The following is a 19482-nucleotide window of genomic DNA, read 5'->3' on the forward strand; positions in this document are numbered from 1 at the left end:
AAGTAGGAGTTTTTCTGAATCCTATTAATAGCACATTTTTCTTCCTGATCTATTAATTTTCTTTTAAGAAATCATGTAGTTTTGGCCCAATATAAGGAGAAAAAAAATGAATTAACTTCCTGGAACATTATTTTGATAAATTATGTGATAGAAAAACATGTTTTTCTTTTCATGCTTCAGATAAACTTTTAACTATGAAAAATACCCTCAGCACATTTGTAACCCCAGGGGCATCACTGTCCTTTTCAGTGCATACCAATAGCAAACAGCTCCACTCCCTCATCCTTGAGTTTCTTTGAAGGCGCCTCAACATCATCTTGTGATTTTCCATCAGTAATGAGCACACCAATTTTTCGAGCTCGAGGTCTCATGCCAGCTTGGGTCCTGAAGCTCTGTTGGCGAATGAAATTCAAAGCCATGCCTAGTGGGATTTTTAAAAGAGAACCAGTCACATCACCATTCAGCCACAAACCTTGACCAGAAGCATGAGCTGAAAGAGTGTCAGACAGGCCTGACTCACCTGTGAGAGTATTGCCTCCTTTGTATGGTAAGTTTGCCACAGCTTGCAACAAGCTCTTCTTGTCTCTGTGAGCATTTAACTGCCACTCTGTTCTGGGATCCCCACTATACTGAGCAAGCGCTAAAATGACACCACTGGCATTAGTGCATGCGAAAGACCAAGATAAAAATGTCTAAATGGCTCCAATGTTGTCAGTACCTACCAATTTGTACTCTTTTGGGGCCAATGTCAAAGACTTCCACAATACGAGAAATGAAGCTCCTCACGGTTCTAAAATTTGCCCGGCCAATGCTCCATGATCCATCCACCAGCAACACAATGTCTGCCTCAGCTCTGGTGAGACACTCCATCCCTGACATGGCAATCACGAGACAAGACAGTAAGAAGCAAATTGTTGGCAAGGGTACTTCCTTGTCACACCTCTGCCACTCCCTGGATCCTCAGTGTTGCCTGTCTCAGTACTATAGTCTAGCTCAGTGATGTGGAGTACGAGACTCTGAAAATATGTCCATCTGATTTATTAACCTCAATTAACAGTCTTAAGAATCAGCAGTTCCTCCAAAGATTATTTCAACGGCCAATCTCTCTTTTATCTTTGACTTGATTTCCTGCCCTCTTTCATAGAACCTGGAGACTTGAATTAAGCCACTGTTGAAAATTTGATGGGCTCACAAAATCAAAGGCTGAAATAAATAAATGGGAATGTATAGCTGTCTAACTATGAAATACTAATAACTTTAATAAAATTTTAATGTGGTCAAACCATTAGATGTTGCATTCTTCTGCAATATTTAATGGTCATAGCAGACAAGAATGAGATGGACTGATAAAACATGTAAACTAAAAAAAGGTTTTTGTGAGCCAAAAATTAGCTTTTCAAATAGCTAAACTGTTAGGTAACTACCTCATGTATATGAAGGATTAGACACATAACTTTTAAAATTATACCTTTTTGAAGTAAAGATATATTTTTTAAACCCTGATATATTATTATTTAGCCATTAATCATTTGAGTTTATGGTCTACTATGAATAAAAATCAGGTAAACATAGAAGGTGAAGTTTGCACATTTAAAGAATCAAGGAAGAAGGAAGATAATTTAGAAAAGTATGCAAACAAATACACAAATTAAGAGCTATAGAGACAAGCACAAACATTGATACAAAGGAAAAGCTTTGGAAATAGAAAATAATCCCAACATCCTCAGTGTACAAGCTACAAAATAAAAATATAAGTCAGTTAATATCATCATAAGAGAAACAATAGAACATTAATGCAAAACAGCAAGAATTGACACTTGATTTTGTCCACATCCATTTTTTTAATGTTCTCCTTTCCAAAAGCTAATATTACCACTATAAATTTTCCAATTTATTACAAGGGTAGCATTTGGTCTTTATATTACAAAAGAAATCATTGGAAAAAAATTAAATAATGCTCATCACACTATAAAATACAAATGTGTCACTCATATATACTGTATCAGGATTAAGGATTCCCAAATACTGTCCCAAGGAAATAAGCCCTTACAAGCCTGCTCCTGCTCTGCCTAGATCTACTCTTTTTCAGCAATAGTGAAAAATATCAGAAGTAAACTCTGTCCACCACCTCCCTCTCTAAGAATGTTAAAAACTAGTCTTATGTTCATAAAGGCTGTAATTGCAGGAGGGACAGAAAATCTAAGGGGCTTATGTTACCATTTTGCTTCCCAAGTCATAGTTGCCCACCTATTTATGTAACCTAACACTGTTTACTCAGCCCAAATAAATCATTTCTGCAATGACTTTTACAAAAGAAAACTGCATCTTAGTCACTAAAAATAGAAAAAGGTACAATATCTACATTTAGTAAAAACTCGTCTTTAAATAATAGAGCTTAATTATGCAATAATGCATAATTTTAAAATTTGATATTTAAATGCATTAATAAATTTAATGTGTAATTTTAACTTATGCATTATTACATAATTTTAAATTACTACATTAATAATTACATTACTAATATAATTAATACATTAATACATATATTACTCTTTTAAAAATAGATTTATGTAATAATTTAAGTATGAAATAATGCAATGCTGATAAAAGAAGTATAAAAAAATACTGTCAAAAAGCATGCTTGACTGGATGTTTGAAGAAGTTTTTTTACTAAGTATGTAAATTATTGAAATAAATTTTAGTGTAAAATTTGTATCACTGTTTTCCATTATATGATACCCTAACAGTTCACATTTGAAATAATTTCCTAATGTTGTTTTCCTGGAGGAATGTAACTCAATTTCTTACCAGAAGATAAAATTGGCATTACAGTTGTGTCGGAAAGGGTTGTCATTTCTTGTCCAACAAGTGGTGAGCTTTCTCCTCCATCAAACATTCCAAAAACATTTACTTTATAGGTGGTACCAGCCCTAAAATGTTAAAGTATATAGCCTGTGAGAACCATAGGCTCAAGTGGTGCACTTTTGTTTTGCTTCGTTAAAGACATTGATCTTGATTTATAAGCTTTCGCTATGAAGAGTTTATAGGGTACAACATTATAAGAGAAGAAAAATAATTTCCGCCACTTTCTCACTTAGCTTACCCTGTGAGGGAGGTGTCAAGAGAAACTAGACAGCAAGCATTCCAGAGAACACTAGGAATTCACAGCACTGGTTTCTGTCTTGCCTTTCTAGCAGATGCAGTCTTTACCCTGCCTTTCAGCATGTCAGGGAAGGGTCAGACTCTTCATTCTTACTGTTTCTAAGCAATGGGCTTTAAGAAAATAATTGAAGTGCTGTACCTTGCAAGGTAACATAAGACAATGCCTCACATAATGCCTGACACATAGGAAGCTCAATAAATGTTATCCTCCCTACTCCGGGAAAAGTAAATCACAAGCATTTATATAGATTTCAATAGTCTTGAATGAATAATTGAAAAACAAACTTTCCAAAAGACTACACACAGCAGTTCATCCTTTTTACTGTAATGAATGTAGGGTGCTGTTCAAACTGAAACTTCCTTGTTTTTCACTGCACAGCCTGGAGCTGGACCTTTCACGAGCCCAGCCTTGCCCTCTCCTGCCAGCTGGAACCCACGAGGTCCTGCCTTCTTTCTCCTGTATGGCATACTGGAGGGGGATTCACACTCAAAATTTCAGCATGAGTCCCTAAAACCTTGCCAAAAGGTACAGCAACCCCCACTCTTCCACATGGCTACAATTTCGGTGACATTGTATAATAAGAATGTTAATTTTTTAAAAGCAGGGTGTTATTGAAAACACCAATTCTGATCACTTAATAACAAACAAAAATTACTAAACATTACCAAAAAATCCTGCTCAGGCCTAAATTCTGTTGCTGACCCCTGAATCCTAACTTCAACTCCAGCAGCACCAAGCATAAGAAAACAGCTTTAGCTGATTTTAAATACTTTACTGGCAAACAGACATATAAGTGATATTTGTGTAAAGCCTACTAATTTACATAAGCTATTCAACCTTTTAAACAAATTAATTTCATCCTTTGAGACAAACGTAGTTAATTCCTACCTAAGTTCCTCCAAAACAACTGTGTTGTCATAGGGTCCAACCACTAACTCCCCCAGTCTTCTGTCATCCCCCGTAGGGTGGAATGTGACTTTATAACCCTTCACTTCCCCAGGGGCAGGCTCCCAAGTCACTCGGAAGCTTGACATGGTTGGGTCAGATGTTTTGAGGTTTCTGGGAGACTTAAATCGAGAAGCTGTAAAGACAAAAATATTTTTAAAATATTATCTACAAGACTAGGCTTTGGGGTTTCTTTTTTATTAGCCCCACAAAAATGCATATCCATAAAAAGGGTTTAAGTCTGGTAGCATAAAAGAGCACGTTCCATAGAAGTCCTGATAACAGAATGCTAGCTAAGTAGAAGCGTAAATAATTCTCACAATTCAGATTAGATTTGCATGAGAACATTAACATGTAGAATCATTTAACCAGGAACTAGATTGGTAAAAATAACATGTTAATTAGACATTGTCTAATCATTATAATTTAACTTATTACAGAATCAGTTTTAAACATTTACAAATGAAGTGGACACACCAAAGTCATCTTTTAAAACATTACCTTCTCTCCCCCTCAAAATGTAACTGTTATTTCGTACCTGTTGTTCCTGATCCTTGCCTAAGCTTTCCTTCTCCCGTCTTGTAAATCGGAAGAACTGTGATGTCATATGTGGTCTGTGGCTGAAGTCGCTTTAACACTGTTGAAGTGACTGTGGGGGGCACCTTAGCAACCATTTGCCTCCCTCCCCCATGGGGGCGATAGACAACACGGTAATTGACGACCTTCCCTGGAGCTGGTTTCCACATAACTCTCATTGTGCTTTCTGTTTCTTCATCTACTTTCACGGTTTTGGAATCTTGAGACACTGTGAAATAAAAGGAAGATTAAACTGTATACCATGCTGAAAAAAAATGTACGTCCACCTCTTCATTTATGTGAAAAGAAATTCTCTGTGACTTCTTAAATATGTACACTGTTCCATTGCTTAGCACTGCAACCTCTCATAAATTCATGATGGCGTGTGAGCCTAATCTCATTGGGAGCTCAGCAAGATGTTTTCGTTTTATCTAGCTAATACTAAAAAATGGAAGTTCATATTGCAGAGATTTCCTATTGGCCTTCTAGAGACTTTAGTAAAGAAAACATCCGTTTCCGGAGATAAGGTTTTAGAATTTTTATTATATTTCCATCTGTAAAGAATTTATCCAGTAATAATGCTGTGGAGAATACTAAAAATTATGAATTCAGAGTTGGACATTTTACTTGGACTTTTTCAGAAAAAGTTGCAATCCATAAATGACTAGCCAGAGTGACTGTAGTTAACACCATTCTTATGATTGCCATGCACATCTCAGACTCTGAGCACAGAAGAATAGGAAACTAACACTTCAAAATATCTCAGGGGCTCTAAAGATAAACTGGTATATGCTGAGTATTTCAGAAAGCACTATCTGTAAATAGTGTTTGCTTAATATGTAATCAATAATACGTAATCATTTATTAAATTTTTTTACTAATATTTCACAATTATTAATAACTCTATATGAAATAAGTAACCAGCATCCACAAATAACCTACAACATCCTATTTTTATACATAAATAGAGTTCATAAGCAGGACCATTTTATTCAGCTCAATAATCAATGTTCAAAAGAACATAAACATGTTCTACAGAAAAAGATTAAGCTAAACAAAATTCAAAATCAGCAAAGAATCTTCCTGATTGTAAGGGAAAATTTCATGTTCAAGTGGTCAAGAGCTATTTGAAACAACTAAGAAGCCTGAAAAAAAAAACTAAGAAAAATAAAACACAATAATTTTCAGACACGATATCAGTTGGCACAGGACACTCATCCCTAAGAGAGATAAGGAACAAACGGGAATAGGTTCTGTGATTGCCCAGCTATTGCCTGGAATTTCCAGTCCCCAGTAAAAGAAAGGGGAATCCAGATGGAGCCTGGTGGCCTCCCTTAATTGTCAAGATGTTGTTGCAAGTCTGGAGAGCCCAAAGCAACCAGAACTTGAAGAATAGAGTACTGTGAGTGAGAGAGTGCCACAGAGAAAATACTTGAGTCTTCAACCTAGGATAATCAGTGCATATGCGTGAGAAAACCACCCACAACTAGGGAAAAAACCACCCCAAAGGAGCCCAGGGAACAATTTCTTGAGCTCACACAGGGTTAGAATGTTCCCCCTACCCAGAAGAGAAAACCTCACAACTCTAGGCACATCAGGTAGGGTATTTAGTAGGTGATTGTCTCAATAATGGGGCAAAATTAGTCCTAAACTGAAACAGTTTAAAAGCGAGTGTCAGATCAAACTATTTCCAAGTAACTTAACTGTATTCCAGAATAAAACTTAAGAATATTTATAAGAACATAAAAATATCTAGCACCCAAGCAAATAAAATTCACAAAATCTGACAACTAATAAAAGTTACAAAGCACGCCAAAAAGGAAAAACTTATGACCTCTATCATGGATTGAAGGTCTCCCACCACTAAATTGACATGTTGACGTCTTAACCTTCAATGTGATGACATTTAAACAGGAGGCCTTTGTAGAGGCAATTTGGATTCAATAAGGCCATCAGAGTGAGGCCTTAATCTGATCGGCTTGGTGACTTTATAAGAAAAAAACGAGACACCAGAGTTCTGTCTCTCTCTTTCCACATTCACAGCCTGAGAAAAGGCCATATGAGGACAAAAAGAAAGGTAACCACCCACCAGGAAGAGAGCCCTCACCAGAAATCAAACCCTGCCAGACCTTAATCTTGAACTTTCCAGCCTCCAAAACTGTGAGAAAATAACTTTCTGTTGTTAAAGTCACTCAGTCAATAGTAATACCTTTTGTTATTGCAGTCCAAACTAAGACAACACATAATAAGAAGAAAAATCAATCAATAGAAACAGAACTAGAAATGACATATATTACAGAATTTAAAAGGACGTTAAAACAGTTATTATAACTATATTTCATATGTAATAATGGTAGAAGAAAGATTAAGCATTTTAACTAGAGATATAGAACATATAAAAAAGGCTCAAACATTTCTAGAGATAAAAATAATATCTAAAATGAAAAACACACAAGATAATATTTACAGCAGATTAGAAAATATAAAAAATGATTAGTGAACTTCATGGCATGATAATAGAACATGAAACATAAGGAAAGAAAAACAATTTTTTAATGAACAGAGCATCAGTGAGCTGTGTGATAACTTCAAGCAGACTAATATATGTGTAGTTATTTGGAGTTCCCAAATAAAGTGGGGGTGTAATAAATAAAATATTTGAAAAACTAATGGGATGGACTTGTTCAAATTTTATAAAAACCATAAACTCACACATCCTAGAAGTTTAGTGAACCCCAAACACAAGAAACATAAAGAAACTATACCAAGACACAACATAATTAAATTGCTTAAAAATCAGTAATAAAAATAAAATCTTTAAAGAAGCCATATTTTTTTAAAAACACATAATACGTACAGAGGACAAATATAAAAATGATAAAGTAGGTAAATTCAATATATGGTTATGATGGTTATGAATTATGCTTCTGAGAGATGAAAAAATGTAATTTCAATCAAAATTATATTGGCTGCAATTTTTATTTTTGGATTTAAAGAAACAGAGAACTCTCAGCGAAGTCCATTATTTTCTGGAAATACTAAAATTTATTTAGATTAATCATCAATTCGCTGTTATTATTCTCCAGGTAAGTGAACTATTAAAACGAAAAAAATTTACATATATATAAAATATATATTATTATATAAAAATATATATGATATAAACATATATATATGTATTTCCAAACAAAAAATCTAAAGACTTTACCTGGAGTTCTGAAAATAGTACAAGAAAGAATAGTGTATAGAAAAATAATCTATTTGGATTATTATCATTACCAGTTGTCACAAATATCAAATAAGTTGATGGGTGTCTAACAGTTTTCTAGAAGTGGTTGTGCTACAGTATGTTTTCTCATCTTTTGTTTCATCTCTTAAATTTTTACTCAGTGGAACAAGACATTGTCTCTCACAAAATTTTTAAACCAATTTCACACAACTCAGAATTTAGAAAAATAAAAAGTTAAATTTTATGAATGTTGATTTAAAAAGAAACTTAAGTTTCAAAAAAATGGGATACCAAGCTTTAACATGTTTCAAAATTTAAACATATTAATAACAGCCAAAAGTGATATGTCATACCTTGATATGCCTTAATGGCCTCACTTATATTCCTGCCTTTTAATTAACTCTTTAAAATGAAGAAACTGAAATGAAATACAGTACAGCATATCTCATCCTAGTTTTAATGGTAAACTGGACTTTAGGGAGAAAAAAAAAAAAAAAAAAAAAAAAAAAAAACCCTTGTTGGTTTCCATAACCAGAGAGCAAGAATTTTTACATCATTGATTTGATACCACACACCATTAAATGCTGTTACACCCTCTAACATTGTAAGTTCTTTTCATGTGTTAGTAACTATCATGAGAAACTTTCAAACACCCACTGTACCACTGCTAAGCCAGCTGCCATAAATTAGAAGGGCAATAGAAAGTGTCCCTTCTGCTGACTTTCTAACCCCAATTCATGATTTTCATTTATCAATGTATTCATTTCATTGTATCAACAGTCTGCATACCATGTCCCTGAGTTTCAGGTGAAAGCAATCTTAAAGACGTTCCCAGAATGCCCTCTTGGAAGCATATGCGAAACTCTAGGAGCGTAGGCTAGGAGTTCTGCTGAGTTATCCACACCTTAGGATTCCTCTACCACCTAAACAACAGATCTCACTCAGATTTCTGAAAATACTTTCTAACAACAACAAAATGATGGTAGAACAAAGAAAAATCCATGACTTCTTTCTTATTTACTTAGACATTTCAGCAGTTTTCACATACGGTTGCCCTTTGGTATCCATGGGAGATTAGTTTCAGGATCTCCCATAGAAACCAAAATCCTCACATGCTCAAGTTCCTGATGTAAAATGGTGTAGTATTCACACAAACCTATGCATATCCTCCTAATACAGTAAGTCCTCACCTAATGTTGTTAAATAATTTCTTGGAAACTGCAACTTTGAACAACTGACATAAGGAAACCAATTTTCCAGAGGTTAATTGATATAAACAAGAGTTAAGTTCCTACATCATATTTCTGATCACAAAAACATCACCAAACTTCTCAATAAAAAACAAAACACTTCTCATATGAAACACTGATGTATGTGTATGCTCTATATACATTTCAGAAAGACAAATGAAAATCAGTAACATAATTATTCACCCATTTATTCCAGTTAAGGATCACAGTGGACACAGCCTGTCCAAGTAGCTCAGGGAGAAAGGGAGAACCCCATCCTAGGCACCCACACACACACCCACACTCACTCAGACTGGGACCATGTGGACGTGCCAGTTCACCTAACGTGATGTGGGAGGTAACTAGAGTACCTGGAGGAAACCCACGTAGACATGGAGAAGATGTGCAAACTCCACACAGATAGTGACCCACACCAGGAATCAATTCTTTTTTCTCATCAATGTTATGATATTATTCAAGAACCTGCTGAACTTTAAATCATCTCTAGATTATTTATAACACAATGTAAATGTCATATAATGATTATACTATATATTTATTAGCATTATTATTTATTGTTGTATTGTTATTTCTTAATGCTTTTTAAAAAATATTGTCTATCAGCAGTTGGTTACTTTTGCACATGTGGAACCTGAGAATATGGAGGGACAACCGTGACCTAAAAATGAACATATCATTCCTGCCAAGCTGCTCCTTCTTCAAAAGAGGCTTCCCACAGCCAATATCTTACTGAATGGGCAAAAGCTGGAAAATTCCCTTTGAAAACCGGCACAAGACAGGGATGCCCTCTCTCACCACTCCTATTCAACATAGTGTTGGAAGTTCTGGCCAGGGTAATAAGGCAAGAGAAAGAAATAAAGGGTATTCAATTAGGAAAAGAGGAAGTCAAATTGTCTCTGTTTGCAGACGACAAGATTATATATTTAGAAAAACCCATCGTCTCAGCCCAAAATCTCCTTAAGCCGATAAGCAACTTCAGCAGTCTCAGGATACAAAATCAATATGCAAAAATCACAAGCATTCCTCTATACCAATAACAGACAAACAGCCAAATCATGAGTGAGCTCCCATTCATAATTGCTACAAAGAGAATAAAATACCTAGGAATACAACTTACAAGGGATGTGAAGGACCTCTTCAAGGAGAACTACAAACCACTGCTCAAGGAAATAAGAGAGAACACAAACAAATGGAAAAACATTCCATGCTTGTAGATAGGAAGAATAAATATTGTCAAAATGGCCATACTGCCCAAAGTAATTTATAGATTTAATGCTATCCTGATCAAGCTATCATTGACTTTCTTCACAGAATTAGAAAAAAACTTTAGATTTCATATGGAACCAAAAAAGAGCCCGTATAGCCAAGACAATCCTACCCACAAAGAACAAAGCTGGAGGCATCACACTACCTGAATTCAAACTATACTACAAGGCTACAGTAACAAAAACAGCATAGTACTGGTACCACAAACTTAAAGTATAATAAATAGACCAATGGAACAGAACAGAGGCCTCAGAAATAACACCACACATCTATAACCATCTGATCTTTGACAAAATTGACAAAAACAAGAAATGGGGAAAGATTCCCTATTTAATAAATGGTGTCGGGAAAACTGGCTACCCATATGCAGAAAGCTGAGACTGGATCCCTTCCTTACACCTTATACAAAAATTAACTCAAGATAGATTAAACACTGAAATGTAAGACCTAAAACCATAAAAACCCTAGAAGAAAACCTATGCAGTATCATTTAGGACATAGGAATGGGCAAAGGCTTCATGACTAAAACACCAAAAGCAATGGCAACAAAAGCCAAAATTGACAAATGGGATCTGATTAAACTAAAGAGCTTCTGCACAGCAAAAGAAACTATCATCAGAGTGAACAGGCAACCTACAGAATGGGAAAAAATTTTTGCAATCTATCCATCTAACAAAGGGCTAATATCCAGAATCTACAAAGAACTTAAACAGATTTACAAGAAAAAAACCAAACAACCCCATCAAAAATTTGGCAAAGGATATGAATGGACACTTCTTAAAAGAAGACATCTATGCAGCCGACAAACATATGAAAAAAAGCTCATCATCACTGGTCATTAGTGAAATACAAATCAAAACCACAGTGAGATACCAGGTCACACCAGTTAGAATGGCAATCATTATAAAGCCAGGAAACAACAGATGCTGGAGAGGATGTGAAGAAGTAGGAATGCTTTTACACTGTTGGTAGGAGTGTAAATTAGTTCAACCAATGTGGAAGACAGCGTGGTGATTCCTCAAGGATCTAGAACTAGCAATACCATTTGACCCAGCAATTCCATTACTGAATATATACCCAAAGGATTATAAATCATTCTACTATAAATCCACATGCACAGGTATGTTTATTGTGGCACTGTTCACAATAGCAAAGACTTGGAACCAACCCAAATGCCCATCAATGATAGACTGGATAAAGAAAATGTGGCACATATACACCATGGAATACTACATAGCCATAAAAAAGGATGTACTTTGCAAGGACACGGATCATGCTGAAAACCATCATTCTCAGCAAACTATCGCAAGAACAGAAAACCAAACACCGCATGTTCTCACTCATAAGTGGGACTTGAACAATGAGAACACATGGACACAGGGAAGGGAACATTACACACCAGGGCCTGTAGTGGGGTAGGGAGTTAGGGGAGGGATAGCATTAGGAGAAATATCTAATGTAGATGATGGGTTGATGGGTGCAACAAACTACCATGGCACATGTATACCTATGTAACAAACCTGCACGATCTGCGTGTGTACCCCAGAACTTAAAGTGTAATTTTAAAAAAGTTAACTTGGGAAAAAAATAGGACTTTCTGTTCATCAATGTTTAAATCAACCAATTAGCCAAGAAATATTGAAAATTTCTTAGATGCTCATCTTCTGAGATACAGAGGTTTATTTAGTTTCTGCTACCATATTTGCTTTCGGCGACAACGCATCTCTTGTAGATATTTTAAATTCCAAATAATTATTTGAATCCTCTAACTTTTTGGAAAAAGACAAAATGGAGGATAATTTTTGGAGGAAAAAATCCCTCTAAATACATATACTTTTATAATTTCTCAGCCACATGAACTGTATCTTTACTCCTACAAATAAATTCAGCTCTATGTGTTATATGTGACCTAAGTTTACAATACAGCTTCTCTTTACAAGTGAATTTCCTCAAAAATAGAGAATGAATTTCTACCACATTCTTAAACTACATCAGCCAATATATTCCAGACACAAGATTTTATTTACTACCAATCATGTGAATATCTGAGAACTATGTCTTCTCACATATTTAAATTTCCTGTAAAGAAGTTGATTTTTTAAAATCTGGTGAATTAAGATACAAATTTAAACTTGAACATCCAACTGAGCTTGCAAATGATAAAAAGAAAATGAACTTAGACACAAAGATTTTAGTTTAAGGACAATTTAAAATCAGGATATAGGACTTAACTGAAATTGCTCATGGCACTTCTCCCTCTCTCTTCCTTTGCCAGAAAAATCACCAAATTCCTCTACTTCTTTTTTATAGAAGGAAATGCATGAATGCCCATTCTTTCTCCTTTTCCTAAAACCTTCCCAAAACAAAAGGATTAAAGTTTTCTCCTACAAATGCTTAGAAATGCCCATGCTTAACAAATGACATTTGGTTTGGTTTGGTTTGGTTTCAATTGTTTGTTTTTAATAGATTTTATATTGTTTTAGAGCAGTTTTGGTACAGAGATTGAGCAGAAGGTACAGAGATTTCCCATGTACCCTTTCCAACCTCCACACATGCACAGCCTCCCCCATTATCAACATCCTTCACCAAAGTGGTACATTTGTTACAACTGTTGAACCTACACTGACACATCATTATCACTCAAACAAATAAGCTTTCAGGAAAGTGAATTAAGATATCCTGACACATCCTTCACCAGCCAGGTGATTATGATAGGTCATTCATAATTATTTACCAAAAAAAAAAAAAAAGAGTATTAGTGAGATTGAGGTAAATCTGAGCCACCAGAAAATTGAATGGACTTTTGATTTGACCTTACCAAATATAATAGGAATAAAGAAAAGAAAGAAAGAAAGAAAGAAAGAAAGAAAGAAAGAAAGAAAGAAAGAAAGAAAGAAAAGAAAAGAAAAGAAAAGAAAAGAAAGACGGAACGAAAGAAAGAAAGAGAAAGAACGAACTAAGTTAAGTATTGGTTGTTTGATAATCATAGTTTCAATAGCCACCCATCATTTATCAATCATCTCTAAGTGGCTAGGTACTATGCTGACCGCTTTGTATACTGTTATTTTATACAATCCTCACAACTCTAAGAGACAAGATTTATCTGCATTCTACAAATTAGGAAACTGAGGCTCAAAGAAGGTTAAGTAACTTGACAAAGATCATGCAGCTTTACAAATGTGGCTGAATTCTCTTCACTTCGTAGCTTCTGGTCTTTTTAGTAGTTGGGTATTCTACTTAGTCAATCATTGCACCAGGAAAAAAAGACAAATATAGGTAGTGGAAAGAGATTTGATATTTCCAAATTTGATATATTTTTAGATACCTACTCGGAATGAAAGCCAAATTCTTTAAAGATCCTAATTCCTCAGACTTCATTTATCATGTAAAGAAAAAAAAATTCAAGTGATTAAACTGCATTGTCACTTGAGGTGATAACTATTGGGTAGCACCAACACACACCCAAACACACCCATAACGTTACCTACATTCAGTTGTGGCATCTCCAGTCAAAGGTTCTCCTTCTCCACTGCTGTAAGTGGCAAATATTGAAATTCTGTATTTGGTCTCTGGCTGCAGATTTTCTATCATAGTATGGATTGCATCTTCAGGAAGATTTTTCTCTCCAGTGTCAACATCATCATAAAGTGATTTCCACGAGACCCTGTAGCCACGAACCATTCCTGGAGCAGATGTCCAATAAGCCCCAATTGATGTGTCAGTGATGTCTTTAGTAACTAAATCTCGAGGAGAACCACGTTCTAGAACAGAAATTAAAAGGGAATCTTTTTTAAAAATATCTAGTAGGTATTTACATATTAATATTCATTGATCCTGGTAGAGATTCTGACTTGCTGGACTCAAACTCAATTTGTCTAAAATTGCCCATTTCTTCTTTCTGAGTTGTCCATCCTATTCTGTCAGTGGAATAGATTGATGCAATAAAACTTTAGAATTATATTTGATTTCTACCTCTTAGCCTTGCCCCCATATGCCTACTTAGATAATCTTATCCTTCAGGACAAGTTTGACATCCAAATTTGAGGGAGTATTTGTCGTTAAAAAAAAAAAGTTCCAAAGGAAAAAAACTGTATCTAAGTCCCAGAATTTGATCACATTTTAGTTGGCTTTGTGGCATACCCCATTGTTCACAAAGGTCTTTATTTCGTTACCATGATCTTTTCCTCTCTGATCTAATTTAAATAAACTCATTTTCAATGCATGATTTACAACACTGCAACAATCTCATATCACTTACAAAACTTAATTCCAACAACTGTTTCTTGGTGAAACTTGTATTTGCTCATGAAGTTTAAAAAGTAGCAGTGCAAGCTTTCAATATAGCTTAACCCTAACAAAACTAAAAACAACCAATTCTTCTGGAAAACTTAAAAGTGATTAGTCACCAAAATAAAACATACCACTTGTTCTAGCTGATCAAAAATGTCTGCTACTAAATTTTGGTTCTTTCATTCAAAAAACATACAACCCAAGTGGAAAAATATGGAAACCTCAACTTAATAGGAGGCACAGATATCTTTCAATAAAACCCTCACTCTCCATATTTTAGATGTAAGATAAATATACAGGTCGCTTTATATTGGCTACCTTTACTAGGCTTTATGCCACAGTATGACATAAATACAAAACTCTCTGCTTCCCAGCATACGTCTTACTAGTAATTGTTGTATGTTCATGCAAATGATATATATTGCTCTTAAAAGAATTTTTAAAACTATTATTTTACTTAACTCGAAGAGTAAAAATGAATATCTTAAAAGCAGTCATAATTTAACAATTAAATTTCAACACAAAAAGTAAAGGTAACAGTGAATGAAAAAGAAATCTACGTGGACAAAAACATATCATATATGCTTGGATTTAGAGGGGAAAAAATAAATGAAACAGAAGCTGGGCAGCCTACCAGACCCCAAGCCCAAATGGAAAATTCTAACTCCATTAAAAATAACTTTAACTGCTGACAGCACATCCCATCCCTGGAAGGAAATTAGTTACATATTTCACCGCAACAAAGAATACTTATTTTTAAGAGCACATTGAATTTTTTCCCTCAGTTCTTGAGGCTAATTCCCATTTGAAAGTCTTCTTTAGGTGTCTTTACTATGTAAATGGTCATACACCTTTATATTTTCTCTACTTGGAATATAAAAGTACAATTTTAAACTCTTTGTTTTATTTGGTTTGGTTGTGGGTTTCTTTTGTTTTTTATCTGTTTTGATAATCGATATCCCAACAACTAGTCTGTAAGTTTTAAACGTACAGCACGTTTTTCATTTGCTTGATATACCCCATTTTCAATATGTGCCTTTTCTTCTAAATTTCCTCAATTTTAGTCAGGAACAGCTGTTGTGAAATGACCTTGCTTGAAAGCAATTTTGCATTTAAATGAGCTGCATTAATGACGTTTCAAAAAAATATCAGACAAATAAGGTTAACTAGAATGTGGGAATTATCTTTCCAATTAACACTGGGGTGATTTTAAAACAATTTCAACTTTTATTTTTCCCCAAGGTTTTGCTTCTCAACCTATTTTTCTTTCTACAGCACTAAATTTGTGACATTGTTTATTTCCATGACAACAGACATCAATCTCATAAACACAGGCTAATGATTTCACTGTGAGAAAAATAATAGGAAGAGAATTGTGGTTGAAGCAAAAATACATTCACAAATATATTTCTGGGCTTAAAACAAAAGGATCTAAGATCATAAGACTTGTCTCCCTACGGATTTTAATCAACTATTTTAACACTCTCAAGACTTGTAAAGCTAGAACAAAATACTAGTAAAATGCAATGAAGACCTTTCCCAAGGTTTATCAATATTCTGAAAATAATCTACAACAGCGATTTTTAAGATGCAAATTAAAAATCAAATAGGGAATATTTATAAGCTCTAATTAATGGCATGACAACACTATTTTGAGTGAACACTGAGTAAATTCTCAGTCTCAGAAAAAACTCACTAAAAATTGTAGTTTCTGTCTGTGGTATATAAAGGCAGGCACTGACACTACAACATTCCATGTTAGTGACACAGCAACATAGACTCCAAAGAAAGGAGAAAGATAATTCAATCCAGACACCACAATTGAGAAGATAAGCTGCTTCATATGGGTTTCTTACATGTCAATCAGTCAGTTTGATAAGAATATTCCTAAATATTAAATCCATACTGTTCCCCAAACACTTGATAATTTTTTTTAGGGAGGAGGGCTGACTATTCTATCTATTACGTTACAACCAGGAATTTTGAGAATAAGTTGTACTCATGGCAAGTAAATGTATAGCCCTTGAATTTTTAAAACATGAGATCTTGGTTTGGCCAAACATTATATTACCAAAAAATGAAGCAAGTGGATTGCGCCCTGTGGTACAGTTGGCAGGATGGAAACTGGCAAGTGGCTGAACTTGTCTTGGGGCCAGGTACGCAACTATCTGAGCAGGTCATCAACAGGCTATGTCACCTCCTGGGGCCTTGGGGCCCACAGCAGCAAAATAACTGGACTGGACTTGAATCGATAAACAGAATTGCCTGAAAAACCAAAGGCTAGACCCTACCCAAACCAATTAGATTGGAATACTTGGGGATGCACCTAAGTACTGGTGGTTTCTAAACATCTTTTAAATCTGCCCTGTGATTCCAAAACCTCTACAATTCTTTATTCTTTCCCCCTTTTTGCTCTTCTTCCTACTTCTCCTCTCTGAGGTCTAGAGATTAGGGAGGTGTGCTGGGTCAGTGTGGGAAGGAACCTCAGATCGGCTTTCACATAGAAATGGTGCTCCTTCAAAATAAAGACAGGTATGGTGAAAGTAAACTGGTCAAAATCATTACACACATGATGCTCTATAGGACTGCTGGGTGATTTGTATTTTGTGTGGTTATATTGCCATGTACAGAAAATCACTGCTTTAGGTGGAAAAATAATCTCAAGGCTGACCCTCAGAGAACAGAGGAGATGATTTAAGCTTTTTATCACATCTCTATGGACACATGTGGGATGTTCACTGCTCTCTTCTCCCCTCCATCTTGTCTCAACAGGAAATGGCTCTGAATACACAGGAAATGGCTCTGAAACAGGAAATGGCCTCTTGTTGAAGAGCTGAGCACATTTTCACATGAATGAAGTTCTAAGTGTTACCTAGCAAGGCATTTACTTGGTTCAATACATTGTCATTTTTGTCCTGAATCTAAGGAGCTCCAGACATCAGTAACTACAGGAAGAAATTATCTGACTTGTTTTGGTTTAGTTTGGTTATATTGGGTTCAGGCAAGAGTCCCTTTTTAGAGTACCTAAGAGGGAATAGGAAAGAGAGAGTGAGAAGTAAAGATGTGAGAAGACCAGTCTGTATGCCATCTCCAGGAGAGGTTACTGCTCCTCAAAAGGAGAAAGCACAGAAACAGTGGCAGTGAACAGAAAGCAACCCTAGTAGATGTTTTGCCATGTAGGCACTACCTTTCCCTGAACCTAGATCTACTTTTGCTCTAGCAGAGGCTCCCTCCCTTCTGAGGTCCTCCTCTTTCTTCTGTGCCCCAGGGTTTACAAATATGTGTGTTATGGTGCTGGGATTTGTTTAGGGTTTTCTTGAATAATATTTAGTCTCATACTACTTGCTCTCTTCTGTTCTGGATATATGCCTGTGCTCTCTCTATTAATTTTATCTCTGGTAATAGAAATTCTGGCAATCATTACAAACAAGTCATCATCTACAATGATGATATTCCTTTATTCCCATTCCTTTGATTCTATCTTGACAGTTTCCCTTACACCTTATTCTTCCTAGCATAGTACCAGTATAGGTATAAATGTCATAAGTTTAAAGGTATAAAACTCTATCAGGTTTTGAAATTTGGCTACTCAGCATTTCTGTCCTTACTATAAAGCTTAGTTACATCTATTCAAAAGTCATTTTTCTAGTGTGTGCTTGCATGTGTCTCTGTGCTGCTGCTGTGGTAAGTCATTCAGACAGGTCTACTTCTTATGATCTGAACATCCTGAAGGAGTTGATTCCTACACTGCTTTTTTCCACATGCTAAGCCAAAGAAATAATGCCTCATTTAAGTAACTTTCCTATATTTCCTTACCCCTTTTCCATTTTCTTTCTGAAAAGCAAATTATCATCCAATTCAAATATAATTATAACACAAATTAGCCAATGATACATGAAAAATTAATCATCATGAAATAAAACTGTATTTCATCTTATAGATTGTTCCAGCCAGCTTTCATTGAGTTTCATATACCACTTTCAAAAATAGAAGTTAAATTGAAAATGTAATGTAAACTCTTTTCTAAATCAATTTGTCTTTTCTGTTAGAGCTCAGCTCAAAAGTCATCCAACTTTCCACAGCAATACAGAAGATCTGCTTCTAGATAATGTTCATGTGGAAATACATTTGATTTACAAGCAAGGAATCAGAGCCACCATTCCAAAGGACAAAGTTCACTATTGATAAGTTAACTCAGCTACGTTAAGCTATACACAGTTTTTAAAAACATCTTAGCAATTAAATCACCATTCAACTTCAAAGTCGGCTTGAGCAAAAAAGTGTTTCTTCCATAATTTTTACCTCTCCACATTGATTTCAATTTTTATCTGACAAGCAATTAATTCACAGGAAAAGGAAATAGAAATTACTGTTTGGTGACTGTGCCAAAGTTCCCTGGCAACGTCAGCGTCATTATACCCAGAATGTCTGATTTTCCCAATTATGAGACAGCAGTAAATCAGTGAAAACACAGAGGCCTTGTTTAGTCCATCTTTAAGGGCCTCATGTTACTCAACATCATGCAGAATTCCTGAGATGTGCTAAAAACCTCATTGTAACAAAATGTCAACTGAATACACTTGGTTTGATCTGTAGGAAGCCATTCATATCTAGGACGGTGGCAGGTTGCTACAGCAACTGAAACAAAGGAAATTCTAAAAAGTCATATTTCCCGTAGCCAAAAACAACACTCAAAAATTTAACAAGAAAACGTATTATTATCAAACTGAAATTCTCATTCATTTGTGGTAAATCTCTGAATT

The 19482-nt window shown here is 35.1% G+C and overlaps 1 protein-coding gene across 2 annotated transcripts in view; it reads right to left on the reverse strand.

Moving 5' to 3' along the window:
- COL12A1 (collagen type XII alpha 1 chain) overlaps window positions 1-19482 on the reverse strand; it is a 124176-nt gene that overhangs the window by 68307 nt on the left and 36387 nt on the right. For both annotated transcript variants that reach the window (XM_073006170.1, XM_073006171.1), the window contains exons 14-20: window positions 13918-14190; window positions 4647-4913; window positions 4052-4244; window positions 2809-2930; window positions 723-872; window positions 521-640; window positions 257-421 (exon numbers count right to left, since the gene is read on the reverse strand). In XM_073006170.1, the coding sequence (XP_072862271.1) occupies window positions 257-421; window positions 521-640; window positions 723-872; window positions 2809-2930; window positions 4052-4244; window positions 4647-4913; window positions 13918-14190 (1290 nt within the window). The remainder of the gene's footprint in view (window positions 1-256; window positions 422-520; window positions 641-722; window positions 873-2808; window positions 2931-4051; window positions 4245-4646; window positions 4914-13917; window positions 14191-19482) is intronic.

This window comes from Chlorocebus sabaeus, chromosome 17, assembly GCF_047675955.1.
Source record: "Chlorocebus sabaeus isolate Y175 chromosome 17, mChlSab1.0.hap1, whole genome shotgun sequence".
Lineage (NCBI taxonomy): Eukaryota > Metazoa > Chordata > Mammalia > Primates > Cercopithecidae > Chlorocebus > Chlorocebus sabaeus.